At 31.4% G+C, this 21,585-nt stretch overlaps 1 protein-coding gene across 1 annotated transcript in view; it reads left to right on the forward strand.

Moving 5' to 3' along the window:
• ATP8A (ATPase phospholipid transporting 8A1) overlaps nt 1–21,585 on the forward strand; it is a 242,488-nt gene that overhangs the window by 43,565 nt on the left and 177,338 nt on the right. The window contains exons 8-13 of the mRNA XM_085821693.1: nt 1,761–1,888; nt 2,019–2,089; nt 8,878–8,918; nt 9,024–9,080; nt 13,240–13,348; nt 19,587–19,714. Coding sequence (XP_085677819.1) covers nt 1,761–1,888; nt 2,019–2,089; nt 8,878–8,918; nt 9,024–9,080; nt 13,240–13,348; nt 19,587–19,714 — 534 coding nt within the window. The remainder of the gene's footprint in view (nt 1–1,760; nt 1,889–2,018; nt 2,090–8,877; nt 8,919–9,023; nt 9,081–13,239; nt 13,349–19,586; nt 19,715–21,585) is intronic.

The following is a 21,585-nucleotide window of genomic DNA, read 5'->3' on the forward strand; positions in this document are numbered from 1 at the left end:
TAAAAGCAAACACTTGAATGTGAAGGTGAATATATGGCCTTCACTGGAAATGGACATTCGTCTGTTGCATGTGTGCACGTACCTGGTCCATCACGTATGTACATTTTTGCGATGTCGCAGATTGGGCAACAGTGTGCATTCCCACGTGAATGCTTTCCAGTGGAGTGCAGATGATCATAAAGTACTGAATTTGGTATTTGGATTATCTACACCCCTAAGCCAATTCATTGACAAATTGGTGAAAAAAATTTTATTTGACAGTTTTATTTACAGGTAAATCTCTTGTTCACAGATGATAATGAAAAGTAACATTTTACAAGAAAAAATGAACTTTATGAAGGAAAAAAAAATTATCCTGCTGATATTTATATTTCTGTAGCCAACATAAAATATTTAGTTGAGTGATAGAAAAATTTAAAGCATGTAATTCCATGTGTATTCAAACACATGTGAGATACTTGCATATATAGATTGGCTATTATTGCCTGCATCCTCAAAAATATGTCAGAATCATTAAAATTCTTTTGTATGTTGTTTAATTTATTTGGTTATAGCAAAACTACATGAGAGTAATCTGTCGAAGGGGAGGAATGCTTTCGTGGAATATTTCTAAGAGAAACTGACTCATCCATGTTACGTATGGGAAAAAGCACTTTTTTGTTTATTGAAACTGAGGATGTAGATAGCCAAAAAAAACTTTTCTTTTCTTTTTTTCTTTTTCTTTTTTTTTTTCTTTTTTTTTTTTTTCTTTTTTTTTTTTAGCTTTTAATGTATTTACTTGTTATTTCATGCAAATTAATAAATGTATGGTTGTTGGATTCAAAATAATTATTAACTTAGTAAATATAAGTTTTTTTTTTTTTTTTAAACTCAACATAATTGATCATCTTGATTAGACTTTTTAGAGAATATTTTTGGCTTAAGACCTTGACTTATGGTTGAAAACATGGTACTTTTAATTGCACTTGTGACAAGGTTGCGTAGATGGAACTTGTGTGGTTTTGCTGTGGCGAACCAGACTCAGAATGCACTCCTGCCTTTTTCATACAGAGGAGAAATCAGTTGGGACAAGGTTAAATTGTTAATTATTTTGGTTTCACCTTCCCAGGTCACCCCAACAATTCCTGGGAGAAAACTCTTTCACCGGTATTGGAATGTGGTTGCCTACTAGAGGAGGAATCCCCTCGATTCAGTGAAGGAATAGTGACATCTTGAAGTGCAATCATGTTTTTAGAGCAAGAAAGGAAGGAGGTTTCAGAAGAGCATCGGCTGCTTGGTCTTTTCTACTGGGGCTATGAGCATTTTTATCCTCTTGAGCTGTGACCTTTCGGGTGTGCTGTTGACCTAGCACATTCCTGTTGTAACAATTTCTGAAACTACTGGTTTGAGTGTATTTAAGTCCCAGATCATTATTAACCTTGCATGTTTAAGTTACATTTGTCATTAAAATTCATGTTGTTTATAACTTGAGTTTGGAATTCATTTTAACCTTCCATTACAACTGGGGTTTTGGGTAGCAGGTTCGGCCACTACACCACACTCTTGATTTGTGTCATGTTAGTTGATAGTTTTTATGAATATTCATAGTATTATTTTGATAAATAAAAGATGATTCTATTGTCATATATTATGTGTCTGGCACAGAACCATCTGGTTGTCTTCCTTGTATGATTTCAGCTCTTTATAAGAGTTTTTTTAAAGAGGAAATAAATATTGCTATCTTTGTAATTTTTTTGCATCATTTTGATTTCCTCTGGCAGGGTCTTCCACAAACAGCACCTTGGCTAACACCGAGGGACTTGGAGCGTCTGCGCGGCACCATAGAATGTGAACCTCCCAACAGGCATTTATATGAATTTACTGGGAATCTTAGAATAAGTGGTAAACAGTAAGCATGATGTTCTTAATTCTTCTTTCTATTACATTGAGGTATTTTTTGTTCACAAATTTGTGTGAAAAGTGTATTAGAACTATGTGTTAATAGAATGTTGCAATTTATTTTTAATTTCCTTTTATAGAGCTTTACCTTTAGGAGCTGACCAGTTACTTTTACGAGGGGCCAAAATGAGGAATACCAACTGGGTTTTTGGTCAGTTTTTATTCATATTTTTTTGTGAATTTATTTTCAGGTAACAGCTTGTGTAATATGAGTTATGTAAATTTTACTGTTATAAGTTATCCTTAATTTTTCCAAAAAAATTTAAATCTGTTTTGTCACATTATATTCCTTACTTATTTTGGTATAAAAGTTAAAAATGCCCCAACTGCACCAAATATCATGTCTCGAGAATTTGTTTACATTTGAAATATCATGGCTTGAGATTTCTAGCTTTTATTTAAAATGTTATCGCTCATTGTTTTGAATATTTTTTAGCTTTTGACATTTTTTTAAATAAGATAGATTGCACAATTTGGTAAGTAACTAATGACAAAGATGCTGCCACAAGATTATTTCAGGACAAATGAATAATTCATAGTAAGAGACTTTGTTCTCAGAATCATCCATTGAAGATAACATTTAACTCCAACAAAGCTCCTATATGCCATTAACATACATTCTTATTGGGGGGGGGAAGAGGTCGAGAACCAAAACATGGTTTGAAGGCTCAAATCTTTCTTTCCTCAATGCCAATCATTGTATCTGTCTGTGGTGTCAGGAACTGACATCAATTGAATTTTGTGAACTTCATTTAGAAATCAACTGTAATACAACTGCAGATTGGAAAAACTACTTGAGGGAGTTATATGCAAATACTTTGATGTCTCATAAAAGAAGAGTCTTTTTTGCAGAAAGAAAAAAACAATGCTTGACATGTTGTTTTGAAGTAGTAAATATTCGAATGCTTATGCCATGAAAAAAAAGAATATTTTCTGGTTCCTGTTTCTGATTGCTGTGCTAGAACATTGATGACTGTCATTCAGTAAACACTGCAGATGACGGCATTATATTTTTGCTCTGCTGGAAAAGATATAAGAAAGGGGATTTAAGAAATATGGGTTATCAACATTACTTCTAATCTTTGAAATAAAAGTATTCCAAAAAATATATGGCACAGTTAGAGAAAATAACAGATGGGGAATTTTGTTTAACTATGAAACTTGTAGAAGATACAAACAATTTTATATTATCTGAGTCATCAAATCTTATATCGTGGCTTGGACATATTTTTAGATGTGACACCTTGAACCCTGTTGAAAAGGTGACCTTTGCAAGTGTAGATGGTACCAGAAAAAGATTTAAGACCTCGCATAAGATGGATAGATTGTGTGGGGCAGATCTCAAGACTTTACAATTGTTGGTGGACTGTAATGTCTGATCGGATCTGCTGGAGGAGGCTTGTTGAGATGGCATTGGCCTGTAATAGGCTGTTATGCTACTTAAGAAAGTAGAAAAAGAAGGTTATCAGCATTTAACTGTGAATCGCAGTTATAATTTTGATTTTGTACACCTCAAAGCTGTATACCATACCCTAACCATGGAGCGAAATAAACACCTGCAGGGCACTGCTTGCTACCTTTTAGAGTTGTATTTCATAGAATTTATAAGGGGTCAGTTATAATTAAAAACTGAAATTTTTCTGCAATATTGAATGATATCTGTAATTTTATGCCACCAGTTTAGATTGAATTTCATTTTTTTACATTTGTATATAGGATATTCTAAATTAAAAAAATTGAAAAGAAAAATTTACTTTTTTTATTTTTAAGTAATAAAACTAATTTTTTGCCTGTTTAAACTCTATTATTATTTCACAGTTTTTTTATTTAGGAACAGTTGGCTGGAAAAAAAAAAAAAAAAAAAAAAGGGAGACATTTTTAACTGATGCTGCTTTGACAGAATAGTACCCATATTTTTTTGTCCATGCAAACTTAGCTAGTATTGCAAAACTTAAAATTTTTAATTTGTCTTCATTGTGACCTCAAATATAGCCAGGTTTTGAAAATGCGTATCTTAAAATAATTTATTTACATTTTTATTTTATTTTTAATAATTTATCCAGTTGATCTAATAAAAGAAACATAAATTTATAGTATATTCAACTGACAACTTTTGAATACTATTCAAATAAATTATTGTTGTGGAGGTCTTGAAGATATGAAGAAATCATTGCTGTAGCATATCTATGATGTAACACTGGTTGGTGAAAGTACATTGGATATAATTATTCTACGAATTCTGTTCAGTGGTAGCCCATGCTATAACAGTAGGTGCTCTGCTGATATGGTGATCCCTAATTCAAAATAAAAAAAATTAATCCCCATGGTGTCACTGTATAAGGAAGGACACATGCATTTGACATCATGCCATTTGTGAATCCCCATGTGTGGTCTAATACACAATTATAACAACAAATGCTTCCGCAAAACAATTTGTGATCTGTATACAGTGCCATATATTCTATGTAGGTACTTATTATTATGATACACTATAACCAAAGAATTTGTAAGGGAGAAGAACAAAAGGTCCCATAGACATAATGTAAACCGGTTCGATCGTTGCATTCATCTTGTCTAGCCTAGTCTGAGCGAAGCAGTGAAGCAATGGCGCAGGGTGCAAGTGAAATTCGCTCACGAATAATTCGTCTTAATAAAATTCTCTGCTTCGAATTAATTTTCGATTTATACGCTTCTTAAATATCCTAAGTTGTAGCATATTTTAAAGATACGTTTTATAATTTTCAAACTTTATATTTCATAAAATTAATATATGCTTTGATTTTAAGTAATTACTACTACAATAGATCTGGATAACTTTGGATACTGACTTGGAAAGCTACTTAAAAATTCTTACTAAAGTTTTTTCTAATAATTCATAGCTTTAATTTTCTTTTCCTTGGATATATCTAAATACCTTTTCTAATAATTAATTATTGATTTATTACTTAGCAGCTTTAGTGCAAATTTTAGGCATTTTAAATTACTCATTATTATTTTTACTTAGAAATTTTTAAAAATATACTATTAATACAATAGTATTAAACAGGAAAACTATTGTGAAAAACTTATCAGAAGGAAAAATTTTTTTTTTTTTTTTTTTTGACAGGAGAAAATTTAAAATGCTGAACAGCAATTAAATTCATCTCTTATAAAAATTAGCTAAATATTAAATATATGTAGAAGATTTTTTAGAGTAAAAAGTGAAGACAACACAAGTAAAATAATGAAAAAAAATTTATTTATATGCAAACAATTTCGTATTAAATACACACAATTTTTATATCATGACAAAAGAAATTACCACATGATTATTCCTTTTTCATATAAGACATGAAAATATTGTATTTTTAGATTTTAAATTAAGCAAATTTTACAGTTAACGATTTTTTTAAATTAAACTATAACAAAAATGATTTGACGAAACATTCCCTTTACATTTTATTTTAACTAATATTAGATTACAGCTTATGGAATATATCATATTACTACTCTGAAATAAAGAATCTTTTTCAAAAATTTATATTTTTGTCATATTTATATATACAATAATAAATGTATCATTTCAGTTTTTTTTTACAACTACATTTAGTGAAAATATTCTTGAACTATGAACTATTAAAAATAATTAAATTTCTTTTATTCTAAAATGATTACACATTAAAAGATTGCTAAGTAAAATAACATTTTTAACATTAAATGAATAAAAATTAAATTTTTTCCAGAAATATTTCTAAATTAGATTGCTTATTATGCATCAAAAGTTGCTTTACATATAAAACTAAAATAGTTAAAAGACAAATGGCTTGGGAATCTGAAAAATTATGCGCAGTACTGAAATTAAGATTTTTATGACATATTTTTAGCACAAAATTTATCAGAGATTTCTTTGATCATAGCAAGAAAATTACGTGTTTTTAAAAACGAAAATTACACAATAAGTTTTGCTAATTTGAAAATAATAATACTTAATAGTCTTAAACAATAAGCTTTTCAGTTATTTTAAACAAATTAATTTTATTTAAAATAAATAAAATTACAATGATAAAAAATATTAATTAAAATATTCACATTCATGATATGTAAACCATGAATAAATCTTACAGCAACAACCGAATACTTCCGAAACAAAATTGATTGTATATTTTATTATTGCATATAATGACATAAAAAATTCAGCTTAATAATGTTGATTATATTTTCAAATAATTTACTCCGCTATGATTCAACCAACCAGGAAACTTGACCACTGATGTGTTTTCACTTCATAGATCACAAATAAAAGCATCTACAAACTGTTAAAGAGATTTGGATAATATCACTATATGTAACTTCATTTCACTATATGTAGAAAGAGATCTTCATTTCACTATATGTATACATAAATTTTATGTTTCATTTCACAATATTTGAAACATACGTTTGCTTATTTCAAATGCGATTCACTAGTCCAATTTCACAATTTTTGTTGAAATCTCAGACGACCCATTAATTCTAGATTCAACTGTAATTATTTTCATACAGCAATTATGTAATTACATATAAAATGGCATTCATTCTGGAATTTGACATGAGCAATTTAAGTAATAAGCTAAAACTTAGTAGTAACAAAATTGCTTTATAGATATAGCATAACAAAAATCATAAAAATTTGTTCGGAATCCAAATTACCTGTATACACACTGTATATAATAAATACATTATTTCAGTTTACTTAATTTTGTAGAGGCTTTAGGTTTATTTTTTAGGCAGCTATTTATATCCTTCAGCTTATGATAACTCATAAGCTGAGTATATGAGCTGACAATATATTCCCATATCTCTATCGCATGAAGATGACATGTAAGCCATTCATGATTGATGAGTTTCAATTGGGATATTATTTTGGATTTCACCTCTTTATGACTGCATATTTCATTAAATAAATGTACAAATTTTTCTCCCATTTCACAGACAGTAAGAGTCAACTGATGTGAAGGGTAAGACAATCCATCTTTTACTCTATCAAATTCCTTAAAATACAAAAATATAGTGTGTTCACCCAGATATTTATTACTCAGAAGAAGAGTTTCACATAAACTACATGGAAATTTTTTTAATGCCCTCTTAGCAATGTACCCAGAATTTTGTGAAAATACATCATATGATGTGCTTGAAACAGATGCACTATCATCAGTATTACTCATTTTATTGTCATCAATGTGGTATAGAGGGTCATCAATTTCCATATCATTTACATCATTGCCATTCAAAGGCTCAGTGTTCCTGATAACTATAAGCAGCTCTGTAGGTATCTGTAGGTCACAGCGTGCAAAGACTTTTGGTGAAGGACCTTTCAGCCTAAAAAAATAAATTAAATCACCTTATTAAAGTCATTTCATTTAAAAATTCATGATCACAGTAAAAAACATTAGATATATAGCAAATGGTTTAGAAATAGGTTATCCTTCACAAAAAGTTAAATATCATGATAATTGATTTACATATGTAATTTATTTCTGCACTAAAAATGTAATATCCTCTAGACCTTTCAAAGAAAATCTTGAACATATATTTATACATATAAAATTCAATGAAATAAGTCCTTACGAGTAAAATAATGAATAATATAAATAAATAATAACTTGAAATAATTTCTTATAAGGTTCGAATAACCTAAACTTAAAAGTTTTACACAGTGAATGGAAACATATTTTCGTGAAAAAAATTCTTACGTCGAATGAAAGAGCATGAAAAATGAGATTTGACAAATCAAATTTCACTCAAAAAAAAAAAGGGGGGGCGATTATTATTATTTTATAGATTAGGCATGAATCTGCTTTACTTAAAAAGATGTTTTAATACGGGAATAGGATCCAATTCCTTTGATTTCTTTTACAAGTTGAAGTATGTTTAGTGTAAAAGCATTTCACAACTAAATTACCATCATTTACAAATCATCATAAATTAGGAAATATATTTTAAAGTGAGGTGATGCTAACGATTAAGACATTTTATACATTATAAAATAAGAATTAACAATTTTGCATACCTTTCACATTTGAAATTTTCTTCATCGATCATCTTTGGAGAATCCATCGCTGAAAATATCCGATTTCCACGATCAAAACAACAATTCAATATGGCGCTTCAGGAAACAGTCAGATGTGTGGTTCCGTAGATCATCAGAGCGCATGCGCAAATGAATAAACCAGACTTGCCTTTGGCCCTGAAAAGGTTGCCTTTTGGATATACACAGACCATGCCAAACCGGGTTTCCGCTTGGCGTTGCTGTGCTGTCGAAGCTTTATTTCTTCTTCCTTACAAATTCTTTGCTATAACTGTGTGACTTGTATGGGCCATGCACAAAAGATGTGTGTCTTCTTGAATGAGTGGAATGTAAAGGTTGTGAACATATGTTTTTCATGAATTTGCAGAATCAACTTTCATATGGCCAGTCAGTTTTTTAGAGTAGCAGTTTTGTAATAAGCTAAGCTACAGTCATGGTACAGTATAGTTGCCTTGTGTTAAATTCAAGTATATGCTGATTTGAATTTTGGCTTTTTTTACTGACACTTTCTATGAAAACAAACTACAGGCAAACATTATTTCCATAAGTAAAACCTGCTGTCTTTTCTGTTATATAATTTCTAGTAGATATTATTGATGCCTACGATATGCACATGCACTGATTTGCTAATCATCTGCATGTTTCCTCCATGCTATACATATGAAAATTTTTTCAGATCTGTCGGATATGTCCTTTGTGGTACTGCTATTTTAATGGCCACCAGTGTATATAGGCCTTTGCTGATGAAATAAACAAATGCTGCTGTGAAATTATATCGTTTAAAGCATTTTTTTTTTTTTTTTAAAATTTCGTGCACTTGTGTTGAACAATGTAATTAATGTATGTATCATTTGTTAACAATATATTTAATGAAGTGATTTTTTTGTGTTTAGGTGTAGTAGTGTATACTGGACATGAAACAAAACTTATGATGGTGTGTATGCTTCTATCTTTGCTGTCTTTTTATTGATTAATATTTTATCTGCTAAAATTGTACTTTATTCAATTTATTTTAATGATTTATTGTAATGTTTTAAAGAACTCTACTACTGCACCTCTAAAAAGATCAACTGTGGACAGAATTACTAATAACCAGGTAATAAGTTTATTTCATTTTCTTCTTTTTTTTTATAAATTTATCCTAATCATTAATTATATAAAGGAGAAATTTTGAAATGTGCTAAGTGGTTTGAAAAAAACTTTTACATAGGCCATGTTTTAAAACTTCTTTTTTTTAATTTATAAGTCTTTATATTCAGTACTATTCTTAGAAATTTATAACTCTTTCCACTTGCTTGTAAATTTTCATTCGTTAGTCAAACAAAGCTTCAAAGTTCTTTTTACATTGAAAGACATGAATCTTACTTTAAAAATGAAGTTCCTGGTCAGTGATGGTTCTTTAATTTTTTAAATTTTAGTATGCTAAAATTGCTTAGAAACTTCTTTACTTGTTGAACTAAGTGTTTTTCAATTCTTCAATATTGACAAAAAGTTACAAGCTTCAGTTAATGATTTTAACTATTTTCTTTCTAGATTGTTTAAAAATTTCGATCTCATGTTCTTTTACTTATTTTTTTTAAACAGATGATGCAATGGTTGTTACATTGTTTTTATTATTTACTTATTAATTTTGAGTAATACCTTTGCAGTAAAATAATACAAAATATGTGTATTTTGAGGAAGAAAGATTTAAGTCAGATTCTCTTAACCCTTTGATGTGCGGTGGTCGCGCCCTGAAACCACCAAATTTTGAATTTTTTTCTCCTCTTCCTTCCAAAATTTTTGAGTGAAAATCAATTGATTACTGATCTTTTACCTCTAAATAACACAAAATGACTGCAGAATCATACATGTTTTAGGTCTTAGTACTTCAAATCGATGCCTTTTAAAATTCATTTTCAATGAGACAAAATAACTTCCTTTTATTAATATAAACAACTTTAAATTTCAAAAGTTATTCATCGCACATCATGATTTCTATCATAAACAATAAAAAATAGCAATAATTAAACTGCATATTAAAAAAAAAAAAAAAAAAAAACCCTCTACATGTATGGCATTTGCTTTGTGGTTTCAAGGCGTGACCACTGCAGAACTAGAGCATTGTGTCACAATGCTCTAGAGCTCGGTGGTCGCGCCTTGAAACCACTGCTCTTCACAATGGCGTTTGCTTGCTTCTCAAATAGGAATGTTTAGTGTTACCCGGATATAGATAAGGGGTTTTGAAATCAGAGATTATTTTATTACTAAACAATACATGCACCTGCCCAGTAAAAAGGTCGTTTCTTTTCCAGAGACTTTTCTCTGACCCCAACACACTTGCTCCCCAAGCTAGTATTGTGATTTTATAAATTATTTCCTGTGGTATAAATTTAATGTAAATATACTTTGGTGTAATTAAAAATAGAAATCGTGTAAAGTTTTATTTAAATTAAAAATATTTTCTGAATATTTTGAGATGATATACGAATAAAATAAGTATGAATGGGAAACAAATGATCCGTATCAAAGCCAGAAAGACCAAGCCCCTCCTCATTAACATAAAAAAACCACAAATGTCATGTGCCAGATGAAAAGAAACTAAATAACTCTGGACACCAGTGAAGTTTAGATCCAATCAGTGTACATTTTGTAGCACAAGGAAGAAACCTCATAGAAGAGGATACATGTGGCAAAACGTGAAATGTGGCATGCACATACCAAAAAGACAAAACATGCTTTGAACAGTGTCACAAAAATATTTGTTCTTTGAAATAAAAAAAACAAAAAAACACTGAGTCTTTTTTTATCCTTATTTTACTGAGTTTGTTAATCCATGCAGCCGAATGTCCTTATTATGTAGGTACTTTCACTGCTATAGAAAAATTACATAAGTGTTTATTTTTTAAATTTTTCTGATGATTTACTTTGTAAAATAATGTGAAAAATATATGTATTATGCAACTCCTACATGCATTTTGTTTTAAATTTGTGAATTTCGTCATTTATTGGAAACGCGCACGGAGAACGGTAAGTTTTTTTTCCTACTTACCTCGGTAAGTTTTAAAGTCCTAGATGCGTGGTGGTTTCACAGTGCGACCACCACCCACAGAACAATGGGCAAGAGTAGATTTTTTAAAATTCATATATTATTTGTCTCTAGGATCATAATATTCAATTTCTAGAGTTTTTAGTTAAAAAAATTATATCGTGCGTGTCAAAGGGTTAAAAGTGCATTGAACTGTTCACATTCATCAAAGAATTAATTCTGAATAATCTCCAGGGGAGGGGGTTTCATTACATAGCAACACTATATCTCTTTTGCTTTCAACACAAAGCTTGTTTTTTAGAGGCTGATTCTGAAATGAACATTCTTTTCATGTGAAATTTTTGTACTGGATGTTATGTTTGAACATTAAAATCATGTATTTTCTTCGTTTTGTTTCTCAGTTATGTTTGAAAAAAAAATTGCTAGTGACATGATTTCAGTAAATTTTGTAATGGATATTTCCTATTATAAGACGTTATGTGTCAAAGAGTTTTTGTTACTTTCTGATATCTGCATGAACACCAAAAAGTCACAAACTTGTTGTCCACTATTTTTTTGCCAAGCTAATGCATAAAAAGCAATAGCCATCTTCAAAACGGTGATCCGTTAAAAGAATTCCCTACATGAATCAGTAAAATGTAAAAATCAAGAAACACTAGTAATAAAACTTCTCTTTTTTTAGAAATTCTTTTTCTTCATTATTGTTCTCCACCATGTACACAGCAATCCATTTTTGGTTTAAAAGACACAAGAGTATTGCCAAAACTCACCATTACACACTAGCCAAAACACACATGGCCGCCACACATACCTGGGTTGCCACATAAATACTTGTTGGTGACATCATGGATTTCTACATAAATATTTTGGTAACATATTGCTGTGCCTCATGAATACTTTTTTGTAACTTTTTGAGAGGGAAGTGCAGGTAATCAGAAATTAACCAGTTTTCTATAGAATGATTCATATATGAAGTTGAACCTGATACTTCCAGTGAAGCATATTTTATTTGATACTTAGTTATGTGAATTTATGTGAAAATGCCAGATATAGATAAAACCCATTTTTTATATGGTTTTGGCTGATACTGTTGCCTATTGGCTACTCTCAAATTAAATGTTTTTTAATCTGTTATAATAGTGTTCTTGTTTTAAAAGTAATAAATGCATTGTTAATAAAATGTTTTTGAAAATAGGTCAAAATAGTTTAGCTTTTTATTTGTTGAAATAGTAAAAATAATAATTAAATAGTAAAAAACTAATTGAAGTATTAAAAAGAAGATATATTTTCATAATCATGTTGTGCATGATAGTGTGAGCAGTTATTAGTTGTTTAGTTATTTATTTATTTTTTAGATTGGTGTTAATAAAATTGGTTGTCGTTTTGATTGTTTCTTTTCCCTGCTAATATATATATCTCTTTGAATTTAAAAATAGTATTGTTGCGTGCATACATGTTTGTAGTAGCTTGAATGCACAGGTCCAGTAATAGATCAATAAAAATTTATTTTTATCAAAAGAAATATTTCAGAACTCTGGAATTTTCCACAGAAATATTCCAACACGTGTTCACAGTATCACGGAGTATAATCAGTAGTAACACTTCAAACTATTATAATGCAATGCAAAGTGCATCTAAAGAGAGTTATCTTCGATAGCTAGAAAAAGCCAACTCGGATATCTCAGTTCACACTGAACTAAACAACTCGTAAAAACAGTACCTAAGCAACTGCACTGAAATGATCTCTTTCCAACCTTTTATAGTTTTCAACCGGTTGTGAGATATTTCTAGTACTTTCTGTTTCTCAAAATTACTGGAAAGCGATAAGAGTGTGGAATTATGGTTACAGCTAACATAATGGTGAATTGTGTTTATTCAATTTCAATACAAGTTATTTGAGATAGTCATTTACTCAAATGCATGTGCCCTTGTATTCTTACTTTTCCGATATTGCTTTCTCTTAAACATTTGTCTCGCACTACATTACACAGAAAAATACAATAATTTTAATTATAATTCTACTTAAATTACTTATCTAAATACAAAATTGGTAACAGTATTTTAGTGGCACCATCTAAGAAATAAATATATAATTAATATTAGTAAGTCGCATACTATATAGTTACCTATATTTCTTTTGTGTCAAAAAATTTTACCATCGTATTGTCCTGCAAGAGAATGTGTCTTTATTTTATTTTAATGCTGTTTAAATATTATTCTAAATTAGATCTTGATGTTGTTTCTACTGCTGATCATTCTGTGCCTTATAAGTGCAATAGCTAGTGAACTGTGGACGAAAAAGCATGCAACATTAGATTGGTATTTAGGTATTGATGGTAAGTTTGTAAATTTGATTTTAATTGATAATGCCCATTGAAAGAGTTACTTGGTTTTGCTTATGCTTCAGTAGTGTGTCTCATATTCATTCTTGCTTTCAAATCAGTTGTTGGTGCTTTTTCTTCCTTGTTAGAACTAAAATAGCAGTAATGCAAAGAATAAGCCATTATTTTTAACAAACCCTAGTAAATACTTAAACGTTCTACATTTTACTATTTTGTGCCTGTGAAACACTTTTATATTTCTTTTCATGCAAGATTTTATATCAGGTTTAAATAAATATGTCGTATTATATTCTAAAATCTTATACATGATATTATAACAAACTGCAGTAAATCTTTATTCATCACATTGTAATAACAAATGTAAGTGTGTATTGCAAGCCTAGATAAGTATTTCATCATAAATATTTCATAATCATTATGGATCACCTCATAAAGCTTCTATGTAATTTTAATCAACATTTAATCTTTATATTTTACTATTCTGTATGCACTGCTGGCTATTAAAATTGTTGCACCATAAAAGAAGCTGACAACAAACTTGAAGTGTACACAAAAGGTAGAAAATATCTATGATATGCATTTTACAGCATGCACACATTACAGGTAAGAATAATGACATTTTGAAGCAGTATTAAAAAGCTGACTGAAGAGCTGATTTTTCCATCAAGTATCGGAATTAAATTATGGGAGAATCGTAAGACTGCATATCATACTATGCAGTTGTTGCTTATATCAGTCAATATCTGACAGCAGTTATGAAAATTTGCAATCAGTGGCAGTGGAAGGTAACACAGAGTGATGTGCAGGATCTTATGGATCCCATTCACCAGTGCCTAGGATGGCAGATACCTTGTCTGTTGTTTGGGATCATATAGTCACATCACATACCCAGATCAGAAAAATTGGTGTGCTGCACAGCACCAAGTATCCGCATGTAGAGTACAACAATATCTGCATTGCCACACATTGTCAGCAGAACTTAGTTCCCTTTTCTTTGATGCTGAAGGGCAGAAATCAGCACCTACAATAGTGTATTCAGCAATGCACATAGACACATCAGTGGCATGGTATTATCTTTCCTAACGAATTCTGCTTTTGCTTACAGGTGTTATGATGGTTATATCCATGTGTCAAGATGCCAAAGGAGATAAATGTTGGAAACTTGTATTCATCATCATCACATCAGCTTAGCACCACATTTATGGTTTGGGTACAAATCGCATTCACCTCTAATTCGAGTATCTAGAGGGTTTAATGCTAGTTGCCATCAGGCCTGCACCAAGCCTAATGTGCGCCGCCGTGCAAATGTCTAGTGCGTGCCTTTACATAGTGACAATATTAAAGAGACATTGTTTATGGTTAACATTTAAAATGAAGCATTATTAACATAATAATATGAAAAACCAAAGAAATACATTTTTGCTCTAAATATGCAAACATTTTGTGCTTTGTTAAAATCCACACTCAAACATATTTATTGAAGAATCATACGTACACTTATGTTATAAAAAGCCTCTCGACCAGTAGTGTTGTTAGCGTTGCTGACTGCCGAGCTAGAGAGCTCGGGTTCGAATCCCAGAGAAGACATGGATGTTTGTAAATGTATAGTGTCCATACGGCATGGGGGAACTCTAAATATGCGAGGTGAAAGTCCTCTCGAAAGGTTGGTGGTAGGGAAAGAAGGGTGGGAGACACTCGCACCTGTCCCCGTAGGGTGCTCTCCATCAAAATTGGAGGCGAAACTCAGCTAAACCGCACTGTCACTAGTAATGTGCTCAAGGCCATTGCCAACGACAAGCGTATCTTGCGCTCCTTGCCACGAGTATTTTTGTGGGCTTGGGCTGACTATAGGTCATACAAGTGAGCATTAGTCAACAACAACATGTTATAAAAACACAACAAACGAAGCGAAATAATATACTAAATGCATTGGATACCAAATATATTGCTGAACACTATTTATTATCTTAAAATTAAAAACTAATTCATAAACATATCTAATAAGTTTGCACTAAATAAATTGTTGTTCGCAGTTTCAAACTGTGTCAAGTTTCAAACTGTGATTACAACAGAGCATAATTACAACAAGGCACAAAAAATGCTGTAGGGCTCTGATATCTAGGGATATATCCAAAATTCTTTTCTACACACCGCTATGTTGTTGACAACGATATAGCGTAGTTTCAACCGGCGATACTACATTTCCTCCAAAAGTTTCCAAACGCTGCAATTCGTGCATAAGATTTATACGATTTATATCATTTTGATTTTTATCAGTTAATGCTTTTTGCAGTTTTTGACACATAAGATGAGTTGATCTTGAAAATATATGTAAACAAAAATACTTAATGCCGATGTGTATGCAAAGGTACAGGGGGGGGGCGTAGACGCGTTTCACAAATTGCTTAGGCTTTATTTTTGTGTCTACTGTTGCAATCATAGTAATTTGTGCAACATTTATCTTTTCTGTGATTTTTTTTTGTTTTGGTGATTGCTTGTTGCTCTTGTTATTTTACATTAAAAAAAGAAAGATAAGTGCAGTTACATATTATGTTAAACTTAGGTTAGCCTTTTAATTCAGAAAAGCGACGATTTGTCCATAATTACTCGAAAAATGTTTTTTTTATTTACAGGTTTAAAGGTTCTTAGATGCATCAATTGGAGTAGAATAAATGTATTGAAGAAAATGAGGTTGGAATTGATCATGAATGTTTAGTACATATAATAACGATTCTCAGAAACTGATATAGATTCTGAAAATGAAAGTGAAAATGGCACAAATTGCTTTTTCGGGGAAAAATGATCAGGAACGATAAAAAAAAAAAAATAAAATAAAATAAAAAAAAAAAAAAAAAAATAAGACTTTGACCAGTTAAAACTCACACAAAAATGGAAAACGTGCTGCGCAGAATGTAAAAAATATCTGTAAGGGGAATACACAACACTTTGTGTAAAGTACTGTTAACATTCATTGTTGCATTTTTTTCTCAGTGTCTATAGTGCTAATAAAGAAAATAAAGAATTGATGCAGCATAAACTTAAGAGCTAATAAAGAAAATAAAGAATCGCAGCGTAAACAACAGAGCTGATAAAGAAAATAAAGAATCGTGACAGACCTTTTTAATAAGCTGATACATAATATAAATGTATATTCCTTTAAGAAATTTTATTCCATAAATGCATTTTCAGAAATTAAAAATTTTAATGTGCATATTTTTTCATAGTTGATCCTAAAATTTACTGTTGGCACAGATGTAATACGTTTTCTGAATATATACAAATTTTTCTTCAAAAATCCCGAATCGGTTCTTTTGGACCCAGTGCGCGTGCTTGCAGGTTAGCATAATATATAACTGCACTTGCCTTTTTTTATGTTGAAAACAATAAGCAATCACAAAAAAGATAAATGTTGCAACAAATTACTTCAAATGCAACAGTAGACACAAAATAAGGATTAAGCAATTTATCAAATGCGTCTACTCTTACATATGCATCGGCATCAACTATTTTCATGCTCAAATAAGACAGAAGAGAAGACAAGAGATGAACTTTTGCCCTGGTCATAACTTTCGGTCAAGTAAGACAGTGTGCTAAGAGGAAGGGCACTCAGACCTGGAAGGTCTAGGCTGCCTTAACAATATTAAATGCCCCAACCCTTAAAGACGATCCAATAGAACATTAACCTGTTGGTCTAACTTGAGTCAACAGGAATAGTCAGAAACTCACATTCTAAGTTCCCATTCTGGAGGGATGGTAAAAACATCTGCCATCAACAGGGGCCCCAACCGCGGACAGCAGAATGAAGTCACTTAAACATGGTCAGACAGATCGGACCACCAATCCGGCCTGCTAACGCTATGTCATGGTATATAGATGTCCGCTGTAGGTGCCCTCCCCCAGTGGGGAAACCAAGGGTTGGATATGAATATGCAGTTTTGAGGCTCCAGGTGTCCACTAGAAGCCTCAAGCAGTTTAAAGGCTGACTGAATTCTCCAACTGCATTGACGGGGATGTTTCTCCCTGGACTACCATGACTATATAGCTCCACCACAATGAACGGAACGGACAAGACAGTACCATAGGGTCTCTGTTGAGCTTGAAACAGCCATCGCCAGCAATGACTCCAGTCCTGTGGAGACTGATTTTAAACACCCGGGCCGAGACTGCCTGGGTACAGATCCTAATCAGTAGCTTCCCAGGTTTTACCTGAGTCGAGCCCCGGAGGGGCGATCAAATAAGACAAGAATTTTCCTGTTCATACAGGTAGCGAGACGAGATGCTTGTTTTAATGATTGCCTGCACCTTTTTAACTTGGCACCTCCGTGCGACGCATGACCTTGCACCTGTTGTTGCTGCAGGCCTGGTTGCCATACTATATTTTGGGGTTCTTTTGCCTTGCCTTTCAACAGGACAGTATAATATTGCATGTTGCTCACACTGCCCTACATTTCCTCAGTATGATTCCTGCATTAGCTGCTGCTTTTTCCAATCCCTTGCTGATTGAAAATGTCTGTCAGTGCTTTCAGAGAGACTACACCTGCTGCCGGTGAACCATGGCACAGAGTTGAAACTGCATTCATGTAGCTGCCATCCATCATTTATATGACTATCCTAAATAACAGCTGCTATTGTTACCAGAGGCAGAACATGCAGATTGATTTCTGCATTTGCTGTACATTAAAATAATCTAAAAGTTCAATCATTTCTTGGATCCATTATAAAAGAAAGATGAAATGATTAAAATTTGAGGAAACTCCATCATAATGTAATTTATGAAAAGAATATGTTCTGCTAACTGCTTTCCTTTATAATATTCTCATTTTGATCATAACCATGAACTAAATCATTGTGCGAGTTTCTTTTTAATTAAGGAAAAATGTAATTTTTCTTTTTTTTTTCTCCTTCCCCCCTTTTATTTTAAATAAAATAGGATAATTTTCAAATAATTGGAGAAACTTTAATTGGTAAATACTCTTCTACTCAGAACATTTTTAAAGAACCGGACCTGGAAATCTTTTAAGTTTCTCCGAGAACAAATGTATATTTAGCCCAAAGGGCGTTGCCCAGAAGAGCTATTAATTTCATTTTTGTATTTTGGTTTGATTCACTATAAACGTCAGATCACTTTTCAAAGTATTGCCACCAAATATTAGAGCCCTGCATTATATTTAAAGAAATTAAATAATGAAGAATCTGCATGAATGTATGTGTGTTTCTTGCGCTGTGAAAAAAACAACAGTACCTAGAGATATCAAATTTTCAATAAGTTGTCCTCCTCTAGAATATGGGCATCTGGAAGCCTGAACTTGGAATTTGTTTCACTATCTTTTTCATATTTTGTAACGCTTTAGCAAATTTTTGATTAAGAAACGCAATGATTTCAAAGCGAGCAATAGCAACACTGTATTAAAAAAAACATTTTCATCTTTAGCGCACAAGGACTGGGTATCGGAAATTCTAAAGATATGCTCATTTTAAAATTATTTTGTGATATTGCTGTTGAATTGAATTTTATTGTTGAAGTACAAAGAACACAATGTTTAATAAATAAATGTAACACACAAAACATTAAAAAAAAACCCACCCCTTTGGAACTAATATAAAATCTGAAAGCCTTCAGATTTTTTTTTTCCTTTTTGTTTAATTTTTTTTTTTTTTTTTTTTTTGCAAAAAAGTTTATTTTGTATTATGATATTTATATTTGTAATAATTCTACTTAATAAAAGATCAGTAACAGAATTTATTTTAATATTTACCTTTTATTATTATTATTATTATTTTTTGGTTCTTTAACCATTCATTTAACCTAGATTCCACTAAAACTATTAAAAAAATTTTTCAATTCATGAAATAGATTTCTATGATTTGTTAAATATCTGTATCTCTGTACATCCTGTTTTTTTGTAAAATGTATATCACTGTAAAGTTTTTTCTGAAAGTTATTTAAGAAACTTATTTTTTTATACGTTTCTATTTTATTTAAAGATAACAGAACAGTCATTCCATCCTGCATTTTGAATGAATTTATTTTTCATTCTTTCACAAAATTCTAAAATAGCCACAGTATTATTTTAAGGAAAACATAATCCTGCGTCAGATTAATATCTTTTCAATTTTTTTCAAAATGCTAGATAAAATAAATCTGAAAAATAATTTCATCAAATTTTAATAATACTGCATAAATTACTTTGACTATGTAAGAAAAAATGAATCCTGCCTTGTATATTTTCAGATCTCAGTAGCTCAAATTTTGGATACACCTTTCTCACTTTTATCATTCTGTACAATAATCTGATACCTATAAGTCTTCAAGTGACCTTGGAATTAGTAAGGTACATCCAAGCTATATTTATAAATATGGTAAGATTTTGAGCTATTTCTGTTACATTTGATTTTGTAATATGCTTGCATTTCTCGAGATTGTGCCTCAAAATTTTCATAATTGTTTTTAAGCAGTTATATTATACTCTGGCTTCCAAACGTTAGGCATGAGACAGTGAAATCAGCAAAAAATGGAACAGTAAAACTTTGATTAACACTAAATTGCACATGAAGATAGCAAATGGGCTTATGCATGAAAGAAAACAAGCATTATGTATGAAGATGACAACAATGCTTAATTTTCTTAAATTATACAATGCTGTCATAGTTGGGTCAGTAACAAATTGATGTTTAAAGCTAAAAACAAACAAACAAAACTTATGTATATATAAGGTATGTAACCAACCACCTCAGACCTTCATACAAATTTTACAGTGACATACTTTCAATGAGGTAGTCAACCACCACAGATGCTAGCTGTGGTCATTCCTCCATTAGGATAATTTCCAACAGTCTGAATTTGGCTGGAGAAAGTAAACATGCAGAAACAGCATGGCGATGATGGGATTTCAAGGAGAATAAGATCAGGAATACAGTGACCATTCCATATAATAAGTGCTGTCACTCTCCAGGTATTCGTTAATAATGTTGGCTCATTTGGGACAAGCATTATCTACCACAAGGAGGAAATTAGGGCCTACTGCTAAAGCATAGAGTCCCGCAATAGGGTGTAGGATATCATGCTGCCATCATAAAATCTTCTTTGATGTGTAGCTAGGTGCATTATCCCAATGAAATTCCAGCTCCTGCCATAATGCTGCCGCCTATGGATGTGTGATGTTCAACAATGTTTTGTACCTGATTCTGTGTGTTGTGTTCTCTCCAGTTCCTTACACACTTATCATCTGATTTTAGGGCAAATCTGAACTCGCACATGAACAGGATATTGCGCCAATCCGAGACAGTCTACTTGATAAGTTGACAACACTATTGTAATCTTGGCCCTCTGCATTGGGTGAATGGAAGACAAACACTTGGTTAGATAGGTGTACAGTTTCTTTGCATGAGGCTTTCAGCACATAGTACTAGCAGATATTCTCTTTACTGAATGCTTAGTGCCAAAGAAGTGAAATCTTTGATGGACTGTCATGCTTCAATGGGTTTAACAGCATGCCAGCACTCTCTATCAGCCATTTGTCTTCTTTTAGCCATATAAACATGAATCTTATCAAAACTGATATTGAGAAAATTAAAAACACTTAAATGAAAATCAAAATCTTATAAACATTTAAATGAATCTTCTCAAACTCTTCAAACATTTTCAGCAACTGCCTAATTAGCATATATTTGGACAGTCAATCACTGTATACAATATTTGCAAACTGCCATATATATATCTGTAGCAATTTTCAGCTACTCAAATTCAACTGTGCTTTTGAACATTACTAATTGACATTGCATGCTTAACATCTGGAAGCCACTGTACTTCATTCTTACATATTTTAGTCCCCTTTGACAGCATCAATTCACTTTCCCAGTGGTTTTCCCACTGCTTGGAAACTTGGAAATGAACTACAGAATATTCTTGATACAAAATATTATTCAAGACATGCAGAGTATTTTCTTGCACTTTCCCTTATTTGTGGGTTCTGAGAAGAATGCTGCTGAGGAAGAAAATGTAGTGAGTAGGACAGAAGCGAGTTTCATGAATAACCTTTTTCATTTTTGCTCTTCAATAGGTGTTTAAGTCGTAAAAGCATTCATTTGATGGGTCGCCATTTTTAAGTTTAGAAAATCATTCATATACTCGATTTACTCAAAGCATTAATGTTTAAAGGTTTGCTAAAATATAACTATCTCAGCTATACTTTTCTTGAACGAAAAACAAAATTTCGTATTCATTGACTCTA

Source organism: Stegodyphus dumicola, chromosome 1, assembly GCF_044657685.1.
Source record: "Stegodyphus dumicola isolate Sdum_Otavi_A_Nest chromosome 1, ASM4465768v1".
NCBI classification, from domain to species: Eukaryota; Metazoa; Arthropoda; class Arachnida; order Araneae; family Eresidae; genus Stegodyphus; species Stegodyphus dumicola.